At 58.2% G+C, this 15,034-nt stretch overlaps 1 protein-coding gene across 1 annotated transcript; it reads left to right on the forward strand.

Annotated features, from left to right (window-relative positions):
* Positions 1–1,364: 1,364 nt before the first annotated feature.
* On the forward strand, positions 1,365–6,445 carry ARSI (arylsulfatase family member I). The gene is made up of 2 exons (XM_047073651.1): positions 1,365–1,684; positions 5,038–6,445. Exons 1-2 carry the CDS (start codon positions 1,365–1,367, stop codon positions 6,443–6,445), a joined length of 1,728 nt encoding a protein of 575 aa, XP_046929607.1.
* The last annotated feature ends 8,589 nt before the right edge of the window (positions 6,446–15,034 follow it).

Consider the following 15,034-nt stretch of genomic DNA (forward strand, 5'->3'; position numbering starts at 1 on the left):
CAAGGCTGTGGTCCTTGGCTCCCTGTAGCCCCTGCCTAATACACCATCCCCTGCTTCACTCATTTATGGTACCTGCCTGGCTCAGGAGTCCCTGGGGCTTGCCTTCTCCGCCCTGGAGATTTCCTTGGGTGAGAGTTGGCCTGCCGGATGGGGGAGGCCCATTCATCCATTGACTCATGCAACATGTACTCATGCAGCTTCTGGACCCCGTGGATACAAGATGTGTTCAACAGCCCCCGCCCTCTGGATTTCGGCGCTGGCATTCTTGCTGCGAACCGCAGGATGAGGAGGGGGAGGGGTTGGGGAGAGGGAAGCTGGCAAAGGCTTGAACCGCGTTTGCCGATTTCCAGACCCCCCTCCCCCCCACCACGCCGTGCTTGCTAAAGTCATCCCTGTTCTCCACTGCTGCCTCTACCGCCACTCTAACAGCCACTGAGCGCCAGGGGAGAAGCTACTAACATGCTCTGTGACTTACACGAGTTCCCACCCATCTCAGGGCCTCAGTTTCTCCAATTGCACAGTGACCCGGTTGGAATAGAAAACTATGCGCGTCCCTTCCAGGGCTGGCACGCAGAGATGCTAAGACTCCCAAGATCGAGGAACGTCTGACCGGCCCATTCCGGAGCTGTTCCACTGAACTCCAAGCAGCCCCTCTCCCTCCTTTCCCCGGCCCGGGCCGGGGCCCGGGAGGGGGTCGGAGCCAGAGGGCCGCCCGGGCCTGGGCTTCCCGCCCGGGGGCGGAGCCGCTGCTCCAGGTCCCGCCCCTCCACCTGGGATTCGGCCCGGCAGATGTTACAACTTTCTAGCATTCTCTCCCGCGGTGTCCCCCCAGGCCCGCCCAACCCGTGCCTCCCTCCCCTTCCCCGCTGGGGTCCTGCCCGCCTCCCTGCTGGGAGCCCGACTCTTCTCCGGACTCCGGGCGGGGCGAGAGGCCGGGCTGGGGGCTGGAGGGTCGGGAGGAGGAGGAAGGGAAAGCAGAGGCGAGAGAAATTAGGAGGCGGGAGAAATCGAGGGCTAGTAGGAAGGGGAGAGCCAGAGGATGGTGGAGAGCACTTTTTGGAAGCAGCCACGCCGCGTCTCAGGCTGGCCCGGCTGAGCTGGGGGAGAGGGAGCGAGGGCGGCGCAGGGCGGGCGCGCAGGCGGCGGGAGGCGGCTCGGCGCGGGCCTGACCTCCCCAGAGCGCCCCGCTGCGGCCGCGCAGGTCCGGCCGCCAGTCCTGGACCAGCCCCTGGGCCACCCCCGGGGCCGCTGAACGATCTCGCAGCGTCCAGGCCGGCCAGCCGGCGGGCGTGCGGGCCGTGCGCCCTGGGCGCGCGAGGCGGTGAGGCCCGGGGAACCCTGTGCGCCGGGACGCGCGGGCCGGCATGGCGATGCACGCCCTCACTGGCCTCTCGCTGGTCAGCCTGCTTAGCTTCGGCTACCTGTCCTGGGACTGGTCCAAGCCGAGCCTGGCGGCCGACGGTCCCGGGGAGGCGGGCGTGGAGCAGCCCTCGGCCACTCCACCCCAGCCTCCCCATATCATCTTCATCCTCACCGACGACCAGGGCTACCACGACGTGGGCTACCATGGCTCAGATATTGAGACCCCTACGCTGGACCGGCTGGCAGCTGAGGGTGTCAAGTTGGAGAATTATTATATCCAGCCTATCTGCACGCCTTCGCGGAGCCAACTTCTCACTGGCAGGTAGGCATGACCCAGGCTGCTGGGGCTGGCCGTGCAAGCCCCAAATGAATCCGGTCTGGAGATTTCCTGTGCATTCACAGTCCCACCCCCCCACTCTGGGACCTGGGAAGCAAGGACTCAGGGCCAGTTCTGAGACACTCAGACACGACTGCCTCCAGTCGCCTGTGGGATCATTAGTTATGTCCTTTATCCTCTCTGGGCCTCAGTTTCTCCAATTGTACACGGAGTGGATTGGACCATCTTTGAGGTCTCCTCCCTCTGATGTTCTAGGACACACATTACACACCATGTGAAGGAGACATCTGGTCATCCCTTTGTTGGAGGAACACGGCAGTCTCTGACCCTTGGGTTTTAACGCCGCTTCTGTATACAGACCCTGAGGCTACGAACAAGTCATTTCCCTTCTCTAAGCCTCCGTTTTCTTGTCTGTTCATAAAGGGAGTGAAGAGGAGTGTTTACTTGAAAAAGAGTGGTGATGGGATGAGTTGTGTGTAACCTGCTTGGCTGTCAATAAATGGCAGCCCCCATGTCACCGGAGGGATTAGGGTCCCCAAACTGTTTGATGGCTGAGAGGAGAGGAAGGAAGCCAGGGAATGTCTAGATAGATAGACATTCTAGATAGAGCAGAAAGATATGCACAGGATGCCGTGACCAGTGGAACCTTCGGGTAGTTACTTCATCTCTCCAAACCTCTGATTTTTCATCTGCAAAGTCCTCCTAAATTGGCCGAAAGTCCCAAGGAGACGTGCTGCTTTCTCCGTAAGGAGTGGCCCACAGGCAAGGCGGCAGGATTACAGGATTAAAAGAGCAGGGAAACAGGAGGTGGGGGTGTAGAAGGCAAACTTTGGCCACTTAGGAGAAAATCCTTTGGCAAGGCTGAAGCTAATCCTCCTTGGATGGGGTCCAAGGCATGCCTTCTCCCAAGTTCCACCCAAAAGCCACGAGTATGATCTCAGGAACCGGAGCCTTGCTGTCCCTGTTTCTGGGTGGGAGAAACTGAGGCATGGAGTCAGGGAGGACCCAATTCATGCCTAGAGTCTGTAGCATCCGTTGGGGAGGGGGCTGAGAGGCCAGGTGGTTGGCAGGGGTCCCAGAGCCGTGAGTCAAAATAGGTGCCTTTTCTTCCCTCACTCGGGCACTCAGCATTTAGCTCCGGGAACAGCAAGAGAGAGCGTCGGAGAAGAGGGTGAGGGGCTGGTGTATGGGTCGTGGGCGGGGGCGTTGGTGGTGGTGGTGAAGCCCAAATGTTGACCAACCTCCAGGAGAGGGAAGAAGAATCTGCATTCCTGAGAACTGTGCACAAGTTAGCATTTCTCTCTCGAGAGGTGACTTTGGGTTTAAGCAGGGGAATGAGCAGCCAACGGGGCAGTGTGCCAACCCCCTGATCTGTGAAGTGAGCCGAGTGTGGCTGGGCAGCGTCTGCCCTCCGCCCCCTGCAGCTGGCTCCATCTGACTGATGCTGACTGCTCTCATTAGTGTTTTGTTAATGCATCCAGTCGTGTTGGGCGAAGCTGGAGAGAGCCAGTGTCTCTCATGTTACTCGCTTACAGACGAGCTTCGGTGACTCTGAGCTGGCCCACCCACTTTACAAACCAGTGCTCCGTGGTGCCCAGCCCTAGGAAGAGACTCGGCTGTGACCGGGCGCTACGGTACTTCCTCTGTTAAATGGAATCGTTCATGAGGTTGACTGAGAGGTCTGTAGAGCCAGGATCACCGAGAGGTTTTCAGCCTGAGTTGTGCAGACCTGGGTTCAAAGCTCGGGGCAGCTGCTTGCGAGCTGTCTGCAGTCGGGCCTGTTGCGGTACCTCTGAGAGCCTCGGTTCGTCATCTGTAGAATGGGGATAATGGTCTCCCCTGTAGGTTTTTTATGAGGATTAAGTGAAACGATGCGTGTGGCCTATAGTGTTAAAAATGGCAGTAGTAGCTGATGATGGCTAACAACAATAACAGCTTTAAGTTAAGGAAACTAAAAACAGGAAAGCCCACCTAGTACCTGGGTTAAAGGTGTCAGGCCTTCAGGTGTGGGATTCTAAGACCCTAGTGAAGTTCCAGGCTTCTTATTTACCCTGGGACTTTTAAGACTTGAGTAAAGGTGGGACACCCCAAGCAGATCGCATGGGGGCCTTGACCACGGAAGGGACTTGAATGAATAAATGAGGAATATAGCATTCTGCTAACCATTCACTCCTGCCTCACAGCAGTAGTGTGTGTGAGTGACCGGATCCAGGGGCCACATGAACTTGTGGGTAGGCACATGAGAACAGGTCTTATAAAATCTGGGAACTGAAAGGTTTTCAGAGATCTCCCATTCAACCCAACTCCCCACCTATAGATGAGCAAACTGAGGCCACCATGGGGGAGGAGACATGGCAGCCTGGTTTGCTGGAAGGGAGCCTGTGCTTGGACTTGGCTTGGATTTATGTTCAAGTCCTGGCTTTGCCCCTGACCACTGAGTGACCTTGGGCAAGGCCCTTCCCCTCCTCTGGAACTGTGTTTTTAAAACAAGGTAAATACACTGGAAGTTGACTTGGGTGCCTTCTGGTTCTAAAATTGTCTGGGAGTGCCACCATTCGTTCGTTCTTTCATCCATTCATTCCGTAAGTAATTGAGTGTCCTTTTAACATCACCTGAGTGCCAAGACCACAAAGTTGAGTAGAGGACAATCCGATTACAGATGATTGGGCCTAAGAACATGTACAACTGAGTAGAACCCCATGGTCAAGTAGGACAGTGATCAGGTGTACTAAATTTAACCCAGAAGCAAAAGTGACTCATTCTTGGAGAGAGTTATAAGAGACTTTACAGAGGGGGTAACATTTGGACTGGGCTTTGAAGAGTGAGCAGGAGTTTCCCTGGGAGGGCAGGACTTGCTCTAGGCCCCAGAGCAAATTAGTGGCTTAGAGTTTAGGGATTCTGAAGTCTCTGAAGACTGCCTGGGATACAGATCCCAACTCCAGTTACAGATTGTTTGAATCAGTGGGCAGGCGATTTCATGTACTGAGCCTCTCAGTTGCCTTATTTGCAGAATAATGTTAGCTACGTTGTCATGATTAACCTGCGTTCGACTCTAAACTCCCCAGCTCCTAGCTGCGTGATCCTGGGCCGAGTGGTTTAACCACTCTGATCCTCAGTCTCCTCATCTGCGAAATGACCATAATATGAGCTCAACTAATTTTGAAGATTCAATGAGGTGATGCATTGGAAGTGCTTGTCACGTGTCGTAATACCTGCCGTACCTTTGCCGGAAGTGCTGGGCCCAGAGCCCACCTCGGGGTGAGAACTGGGGGCTGGTGGGCCAGAGCAGTGCTTTGTAGCTCACCCGGGCCTTCTTTGCCCTCCCCTCTTTCCTCCAGGTACCAGATCCACACGGGACTCCAGCACTCCATCATCCGCCCTCGGCAGCCCAACTGCCTGCCCCTGGACCAGGTGACGCTGCCCCAGAAGCTGCAGGAGGCGGGTTACTCTACCCACATGGTGGGCAAGTGGCACCTGGGCTTCTACCGGAAGGAGTGCCTGCCTACCCGCCGGGGCTTCGACACCTTCCTGGGCTCGCTCACGGGCAACGTGGACTACTACACCTACGACAACTGCGACGGGCCCGGGGTGTGTGGCTTTGACCTGCACGAGGGCGAGAGTGTGGCCTGGGGGCTCAGCGGCCAGTATTCCACTATGCTCTATGCCCAGCGTGTCAGCCACATCCTAGCCAGCCACAGCCCCCGGCGGCCCCTCTTCCTCTACGTGGCCTTCCAGGCGGTGCACACGCCCCTGCAGTCCCCTCGTGAGTACCTGTACCGCTACCGCACCATGGGCAACGTGGCCCGGCGGAAGTATGCGGCCATGGTCACCTGCATGGATGAGGCTGTGCGCAACATCACCTGGGCTCTCAAGCGCTATGGTTTCTACAACAACAGCGTCATCATCTTCTCCAGTGACAACGGCGGCCAGACCTTCTCGGGGGGCAGCAACTGGCCGCTGCGAGGACGCAAGGGCACTTACTGGGAAGGTGGTGTGCGTGGCCTGGGCTTTGTCCACAGCCCCCTGCTCAAGCGGAAGCGCCGGACCAGCCGGGCGCTGGTGCACATCACTGACTGGTACCCGACCCTGGTGGGTCTGGCAGGCGGCACCGCCTCGGCGGCCGACGGGCTGGACGGCTACGATGTGTGGCCGGCCATCAGCGAGGGCAGGGCCTCGCCGCGCACAGAGATCCTGCACAACATTGACCCCCTCTACAACCATGCCCGGCACGGCTCCCTGGAGGCTGGCTTTGGCATCTGGAACACTGCCGTGCAGGCCGCCATCCGTGTGGGCGAGTGGAAGCTGCTAACAGGGGACCCTGGCTATGGCGATTGGATCCCACCGCAGACGCTGGCCGCCTTCCCTGGCAGCTGGTGGAACCTCGAGCGCATGGCCAGTGCCCGCCAGGCAGTGTGGCTCTTCAATATCAGCGCTGACCCCTACGAACGGGAGGACCTGGCTGGCCAGCGGCCTGATGTGGTCCGTGCCCTGCTGGCCCGTCTGGTGGACTATAACCGCACAGCCATCCCTGTGCGCTACCCGGCTGAGAATCCCCGGGCCCACCCTGACTTTAATGGGGGTGCTTGGGGGCCCTGGGCCAGCGATGAGGAAGAAGAGGAAGAGGAGGAAGAGGCAGGCAGGGCTCGAAGCTTCTCCCGAGGACGCCGCAAGAAAAAATGCAAGATTTGCAAGCTGCGATCCTTTTTTCGTAAACTCAACACCAGGCTGATGTCACAGCGGATCTGATGGGGAGTGGGGGGAGGTGAGGATCTCTGCCCCTCTAGATGTACTTCCCCATTCAAACCTGGCCCTGTTCCTCCCCAGGGAGGGGCCTGAGGTCAAGCCCCTGTCTGCAGGGAAATGGGGGGGGGGCATCGAGCCCCTCGGTTGAAAGGTGGGGAGCTTGGCTTGGGGGAGAATAAACTAGACTGGGGTGCCTGGATTCCAATCCTGCCTCTTCACTGACTTGCCCTGTGACCTCAGGTGGCCTGCATGAGAGCTGAGCCTCAGTTTCCTCATCTGTAAATGAGCTCTGATGATGTTGTGGCCCTGTGGTGTGAACCTGGTGCCTGGGGCCATGGTGGAGTTGCCATTGACCTTGCCGCCTCCCAGCTCGTTTAAAGCCTTGCCCTTGGACCCTGCACCTCTGTGGTACTGCTTGGGTGAGGGGCCCCTGGAGGCAGCTCGAGGCCTGGACTCCAGCTGAAGCATGGCGACCTGGCCGCTCTCTGAAGGGATCCTCTGATGCTGAGGGTGGGGGCGCAGGGATGGGTCTTCACATGGCTTGGGCCAGTTCTGGGGCCAGACTGGTGCTGGGGGCTATGGCAGAAAGCTCTCCTTCTGGCCCCCAGGACCCAGAGGATTGACCTGGCTCTTAGCTGCTGCAGGATCAAGGGTGGTGGAAACAGCTGTGCAAAGAGGCCCTGAACCAACAGTCAGGACACTTGGGTGCCTCTTTGACCTTGGGCCCATCCCCTCACCTTTGGGCCTCAGTTTCCCCAACTTTCAATCGGGATGCTAGCCTGAGCTCTGCCTACCTCACAGGGTTGTAGAGAACTGGCCAAGGTAATGGCTGTGGAGGAGCCCGTGCACTTGATTAAAATGCTACTAACATGGAAGCCAGGGCTGTGGTGCGGTCTGTGAACGCACTGGGGCGCGTGCGCGTGCATCCTGAGGGCAATGCGAGCTCACCGTTAACCAAGTGAATGGGAGAGGAGGTGGGTAGCCTGCCTAGGAAGCAGCACGTATGGGTTCTGGTCCAGTCCTGCCACAGGTCCACCGTGTGACCTCTGGCAAATCCTGGACCCTCTCTGGGCCTCAGTGCCCCCCCTGTGTACAATGGACGCTTTAGGAGCCCCTCCTACTTGGTCATTCTGGATACCCCTGTGCGTGTGTGCGGGGGGGGGGGGGCATGGGCCGAGTGGTGGGAGGAGGGGCGTGGGGGGTTCAGAGCCTGCTCGCTGCAGAGCGCGCCTCCATGCACACACTGCGTTCTGCATATCTCCCTTCAGGTTCCAGTCGGTGCAGCGTGTGTAGGCGAAAGCCCTGCTGTGAATTTTGAAAATAGTTATTTTTGTCACTGGCAAAGGAGGCCTGTTAGGACTCGTCAGCTTGTGGATGAGCAGGACGGGTGGGGGGGGGTGGGTGCGGTGCAGTGGAGGGGGTTTGGGTGTTGGTTCCAGAGCTGCAGAGGTAGCTGAGCCCAGGAGTGAGAGTCTGGCCTGGGGCTGCAGGACGGAGGTGACCATCCACATCCTGGGCCCCTTCCTCCACCCCTCCAGCTGGAGCTTTCTCTGTCTCTAGGATGTCGACGCCTGGGCTGTGTGGGGCAGGGGCCAGGACTGGCTGAAGCCTCTGGATTCCGGCCACCCCCAGCACTTCTGCCTGCTCAGGAGGGAGACTCTGAAGAAGACGGTGTCCCAGGCCCAGCATATCCCACAGATGGGTTGTTCATAGTCTGCCCATTACCCAGGATTCTCCGGCTCTACTGGGTGCCTCTCCCAGCTGTCTGGGCTGTGCCTTTCCAGAGCCGTGTGGAGCCAGGGCTCCCCTGCAGCTCTAGGCTTGCACCAGTTGAGTGGAGGCCTCTCCCATGCCTGCTGAGTTTGGCCCTGCCTTAGGTGACCTAGCCTCCAGCTCCCACCCTGCTTCTCTTATGCCCTTTGGGGGCCATGAGAGCTGGACCTTAAAAGTCCCTTTATGTTCTTCCCCAGACACCAACACCTACCCTCCTGTGGCTGACGTGGCCTCAAACATAGAGGGCCCAGCTGGGGCTAGAGGCCAGCCCCTGCTCCTGATGCCCTAAGAAGGAAGCTCAGCCTCATCTCAAGCCCAGCTTAAAGCTTGCCTGGCTCAGAGTCCTACCTAACCCAGAACCTGGCACACAGCCCAAGAGCCCCACTCAAGCTTCAGCCAACGACCTGGTCCACAGCCCAGCAGTCCCCAAGCCTGCCTAACCAAGGTGCTGGCGGTTGACCCAGGGCTGAGATTTGTGGAATGTACTGGGGTAAGGAGTCACCAGGACTAGAGTGTTGTGAGGGGAGGCTCAGCCTGCTTGTTGTGGTGTCTGCTGGGCCCAGCAGACAGCATGGCTCCTGCCCATCTGCTCCTTTCTTCCTGTGGCCCCTGAGTTTCCCCCAGCCAGGGCACCTGGGTCTGGACTCTGTTTTAGGCCCTTGACTGGCATTGCTAGGCGGATGCTTGGACCACCTACCTGGTGGGGAGGGGTGGATGGGAGAAGAGACCAGAGGCAGCGCTGGCCCCTTGGGTCACAGAGCTGGGGGAGTGGAGTCCAGAGATGCCAGACAGCCCCTCTATTTCCCCTTTGGCTGGACCAGATGTCAGCAGATCCGCCACCCAGATTAGAACCGGGGGTGGCCCTGTCCAAGCTGGGCCCTGCCTGTGGAGTCCTGGGCAGGGACGACCAGTCCCCCAGGAACCGGGAGGGAGCCCTGGACCTGGCTAGAGGGACAGGGCTCTGAGCCCTACCCTGGGCCTTGACAGTATTCCCTCCTCTCGCTTGGTACCTACTGGCTACCTTGGGACCTAGGCAAGCAGCCGTTCAGGGCCAGAAAGAGGGAGGGCAGAGCAGGGTAAGGGAAAGAGCACTGTTCTGGGAGTCAGGAATTCTGGATTATGTCCCAACTCTGCCCCTGACTTCTGCCGCCGAGGGAGGAAGCAGCAGCTTCCTTTCTCTGGGCCTTGGTCTCCATCTGTGTGGGACATGGGCTCCCTCAGGGCCCTTTCAGCCCTTGTGTAGGCCAAAGGGCATAGGGCAGGGGTGCAGAGGTCACACAGACCCCACATGGGTAAGTCATGTCACATCTCTGCAAGATACGCAGCGATCGTACCTATCTCACAGATATCTGTGGTGCGGTATAAATTGTGCAGTATGCTCAGCACAGGGCCTGGCTCTAAAGCGGAAATAACTATTTCTCGTATTTTTGGAGTCAGCGAAGGAACATCTTGTCCCCATATTTCTGAGGAGGAAATGGAGGCCCCAGTGGGAAAGAGACCTGCCATAATCACTCCTAGCCAACAGCTAGACTTGAACTTGGGTCCTCTAACTGCAGGCTGTGCTGTGCAGACGTTGGCCCGGCAGCCACCGTCCTCTGTCCCTTGGCTTCTTGCTTCCCTCTGCTCTGGAAGGAATGTCTCCTATGTGGGACCCCCTCAGGGGACAGCGATGCTCCCTGACCCCTCCCTCTCTCCAGAGTCCGAGGCTGGCATTACTTACTGCAGTTAATTAACCACATCACCCTCCACCTAGACCCTCTGCCGGATCATTTCTCTGTTGGCCCACTTTCCACCGATTCTGCCCCTCACGCTCACTGCCCTTAGTGGGACAGGCCTCGTGGGGACCCTTCAGACGGCACGTTTTCTGTGGTACCTGCCCAGGCCCTGCAGGACCCTGAGGCCCTTGGGCATGTGCCTGAGAGTATGTGTGTGGGCTGTGGAAGGTGGGATGACAGTGGGCTGGCACAATGCTTCCCGGGCTCTGATTCCCCCCACCCCCTTCCCACCTCTGCTATGGCCCAGGAACTTGGCCCTGGTCCCAGTTTTGTGTTTTTTTTTTTTTCCATCCCACCCCATAGACCCAGGGTATAGCTTGCATTCACGTTCAGGTTCCCCACCTTCACATGCCACAACTGTGCTCAGTGACCTCTTGGGCTCCCACCCCTGGCCACCCGCCCGCGGCATGCAAGCCAGCTCTTGAGTACCACATGAGTGTTACAGATGGGAGCACACGTGCTGGCTCGCATGCCTGCCATGGCCCTGGGGGGGTGGGGAGTCTGGCAGGCACAGTCCCCCCATTGCAATCATCGGCTCATTCTCCCCGCGTCGCAGAGGCAGGCCTGGCTCCTCGCTGCCCGCCACCACCAGGCACAGCTGCCAGCCTCGCGGGCACAGGGGAGGCAGTGAATTAGCTGTCGCGCAGGGCGGCAGTTCCACTCCAGAAGGGGGTGCCTGTCCGAGGCAGTGCCCACACCCCTGAGCTGAGCTCTCGAAGGTTCGGAGCACGCGGGGGCAGGGTGTGTATGAGAGTTGCCAAGGAGACCTTTTGTCTTCTTCCTCCTCTCCATGCATCTCTCTGCCAGGTCCTGGACGTCCCCCAGGGCGCACAGGGTCTGGGCCGGGCCAGCCCAGGGAGGGAGGGAAGAGGTACACAGCCGGGAGGCAGGAGGGAGGGAGGTAGAAACAAGAAAGGAGGTGAAAAGGAGCAGGAAGGATAGGGAGGATTGAGAAGAAAGGGCTCAAGGGAGGGAAGGAAATGGGGAAAGGCAAGAAAGAGGAAAAGGAGAAGAGGAAGGAGAGCGGAAAGGGGAGACAGAGGTAGGGAAGGACGGACAGGGTGATGGGGTGACGGGGTGGTGTGAGGCCAGGTTGCTTTTGCCCCCTGAATCCACATAGGCCACCTCCATGGTCCCTGTCAGACACAGGGAGAGAGCCGGCCATTAGCCTCTGTTCCTCTCGTCCCTCTGGCTCTTGCTGCCCGGTGCTCTGCCCGGTGCTCTGCTCTCTTCTGAACATGCTTCCCTTCACCAGTGGGGACTGGGGATGGGGCGAGCCAGGAAACAGGGTGGTCCAGCCAGCTCCCAGAAGAGCAGGACTATCACCTCCTTTGTTCAGAACTTCAGACTCCCATTAATACAGCCTTGGGGCACGTTTGCTATTTGTTTTATGTGTTAATTTCTAAAGCCTCATTAAGTTAAGTTGGCACCAGTGAGCTAGAGGCCTTGTGAGCCCTCTCCTAGCCTCTTTGTTCTCGTTCTTTGTTCTACCAGCAAAAGGCTGCAAACCAGGCCGGGCCAGGGTGATGCTCAAACCATGAGCTCAACTCCAATGGGGACTCAGAGAACCGCGCCACAAAGTGCTAGGACTAGAGGATAGTCGTGTGTGCTTCCCTGACTCAGGCAGAGCGGCGTGAGGAGGGAGGGGCTTCTTATGAGTCCCTTAATAGTAATAATTGCCCATCAATGAACACGTACAGCGTGCCAGCTGCTGTACTCATCTGCTCCTCTCATGTAATCCTTAAACAGCCCTGGAAGTAGGGAATATTATGAACTGTATTTTGCGGATGAAGAAACTGAGGCACAGAGAAGTTAGGCTGCTCATCCAAAATCACACAGCCTATAGAGCATGGAATTCCTCTCCTCTCCCCTGGACAATGACTGAGGTAGCTTCAGTGGTCACTAAAGGCTGTTGCAGCACCTTCACGAGTGGAAGCCACCTCCCGGGGAGGGCTAGAGGGCCTGGGCAGGGAGGTGGGGGTGCGGTCCTTCCCCCACTTCCCCGCGTCTGCCTCTCTTGTCTCTAGTGGTGTTCCGTGCCCAGCCCGCTCCCACCAGCTGTGCAGCCCCCGAGCACAGGCCTCTCTTCTCTGCCTCTGAATTGCAACCGTTGGCGGCAGGAGCGGGAAGCATTGTGCGCAGAAACAAAACTGAGTGGTTTTTCCTTTTTCTGAAGGTGGTAATGGTGCAATTAGTGGCTAAGCCATTACCCCTCCTCCCTAGCTCGCCTCCCCTCCTTCCCCTCGGCCTCCCTCCCATTTCTCTCCTGGGAAGAAGTGGCTGCATCAGAGAGCTAACCCCATCATTCTCTCCCACTCCCAAATCCCGGGAAGAGGGGCAGAATTGTGGGAGAGGGGACCCAGATGTCTCCCGGGGCCCCTGGACCTAAAGTAGTGAGTCAGGGACCCTCTAGGGCTGGGGATAACCGACAAGCAGACAATGTGTCCAGCAAGTGAGGTGACCAGTAAGGCAAGCTGGAGGCTCAGAGGGGTGGGGTAGAAACGAGGGTTTGGATCCTGGATCCTTTTATCCGACCTGTGCTCACTGTGGGCAAATGCTGGCAAGAGACCTCAGCCTGGTGGGCTGTGAAATGAGCTTGCGTGGAGGAGGTGGGTGTGAAATTCTGAGTCCAAGCTAGTGATGGGGGTGGTCATGGTCCTGCTTTAGACCTTCCTTTTCCTCTTCCAGAAACTAAAAACAGGCCTCATGTTTACATACTTCCCAAAGGCTTCCACAGCCCTTAGCCCACTCCTTCTTCACAACCTTCCTCTACAGTGGCAGCTTTGTTCTGTTTTGCAGAAAGGGCGCTGGAGGCTCAGAGAGGGGCAGTGACTTTCCCAGGGTCACACAGCTAACAAACGTCAGAGCGGGAGTTGAACCCAGATCCTTAACTCCAGTCCTTTTCCTTCCTAAACCCCCAGGGCTTGGGTGAGATCTTGGGGCCATATATCTGGCTGCTGCCGTGAAGAATCAAACTTGGCAGGGAAAATGAGAATGAGGAAAAGGGAATGAGGATTTCAGGGCAGGCCCATGGCCACTCCCCTCCATGCCAGGCCATGCCTCCCTCCCCACTGCCCGCCTCTGCCTCTTTCACCTTGACTTAAAGCACAAGCAGAAACTGGGACGTGAGCCCCAGGAGGCCAGATCTCCATGGTCCCACTGGGAACATGGGCTGGAGGAGAGGGGTGGGGATGAGCGGGCAGGCAAGGCAGTTCCCTCCAGAATCCGGATGTCTCCTCTGCATTTGTCCCCCAAGCTAGAGTGCCAGTGTGATGGACAGGGGTAGCAGAGAACGAGAGCAAATGGGGAAGACAGAGACAGAGGCCAAAACAAAATACAGAGGGGAGCAGAGAGATAGTTACAGACTACAGTGATCCACTGGGAGAGAGATCCCCATGAATTAGCCATCTTTTCCTGTAAACCTTAGAACCCGGCTGTTGCCAGGGCAACGGGGCAATACCTGTCTCTCCAGAGGAGATGAAGTTGCCAGGGTAACTGTATCCTGTCTTTCCTGGGGACCATCCCAGAATGTGGCACCCACCGGCCGTTACCATGGCAACTGCCTTTTTGCCCCACTTAATCCCATCCTGTCTGCTACAAGGGACCCACAGTTGGAGGTGGGGGAGGTGGGAAGAGAGAAGATCACTTGTGGATTAAGTTGGTTCTTCTCCCCCTCTCCAGACCCCTCCCTCAGTCCATCACCTCGGGGGGTGCTGGGTCCACCCGCCCTGGGCCCACACAGGCCTGCAGTATTCTGTGTGGTTAGGGCCAGGGCGTCCGGGAGCAGGTTTCGCAGTGGAAGGCAGGCAGGTGTTGGGGAGGCAGTTACCGGGGCAACGGGAACAGGGCGTTTCGGAGGTGGTTGCCATGGGGACCTGGATGCTGACGAAGGCTCGCGAGGCTGTGAGCAGCCACAGTGCCCTGCTCAGAAGCCCCGGGCTCGTCAGTCAAGCTGGTTCTTGGTTCGCGCTCGGCAGCGCAGGCAGGCGAGTGGTCCTCAGTTCCGGGTGCAGAGCAGCAGCGCCCCAGTCCTGGTCCTCCAGCCCCAAGCCTCGCCTGCCCGTCCAGCGCCAGGATGGCCACCATCACCTGCACCCGCTTCACGGAAGAGTACCAGCTCTTCGAGGAACTGGGAAAGTGAGTTGCACCTCAGAGAGTTCTGGAGGGTGCAGGGGGTCAGCGTCACGGGCAGGGGGTGTGCACCTGCGTGCTTCCTGTGTACCCATAGGGAGGAAGTCTGCGTGTGTTTGGGGACGCTTGCCTGTGCAAAGTGCCCGGAGCTGGGTGTAGGCATGTTTGTGGGTGCACAGATGTGCCAAGGCCAGCCAGGTGAGTGTGTGTGTAGGGGTGAAAGGTGGATGGTGCATGCCGGTGCACGCGTGCATGCACACGCTCACACACACACACACACACACACATACATGGGGGCACATGACTGGGCACACACAGATTTTTAGAAACTCAGGGTTAAAAAGACATCTTCCCAGGCTGCTAAGTCCAGGGCTGGAACCCCCTGCCGACTTTCCCTTGAGGTGTTCATCTGGCCTCAACTTGGACACCTCTGATGGGAGAGAGTTCACCACCTCCCAGGCAGTCCTTTCTGACTTTAGGCACCAATGGTGACTGTGCAGAGTGGCCAACTTCTCCCTGAAAGCGCATCCCCTCCCCACCTTCCTCCTCCCAACTCCTCTTGGCGTGAGGGCACCGGTACAGCAGGGGTTAATAACCGAGGGACTGGTGAGGCTTCCTGGGTATTGGGAGGTGGGGAGGGGCAATCAGGCAAGTGGGGTGGGGGGGAGCACTACCATTTCAGGGGCTAGTGGTATACGGTTTCTGGTCCCTTGGCAAAGTTGTCCAGCTCCAGAGCTCATTTTATGCCTCCGATGACTGGCGGGGGGAGAAGGGTGGGAGCGTACGGGGGGGAAAAGCCACCTGGGGTGGCCCAGTAGGTCGTGGAGTGTCAGGGAAACACTCTGGCTGCCCCCAGCTAGGTGTGTGGAGGACCCAGGGATGGATCAGGGTAGGGGTATAGTTTGGAGGCAGA

Source organism: Lynx rufus, unplaced genomic scaffold, assembly GCF_022079265.1.
Source record: "Lynx rufus isolate CCGP_SWC_20201006 ecotype Redwood Valley unplaced genomic scaffold, mLynRuf1.p SCAF_1, whole genome shotgun sequence".
In the NCBI taxonomy this organism is placed as follows: Eukaryota; Metazoa; Chordata; class Mammalia; order Carnivora; family Felidae; genus Lynx; species Lynx rufus.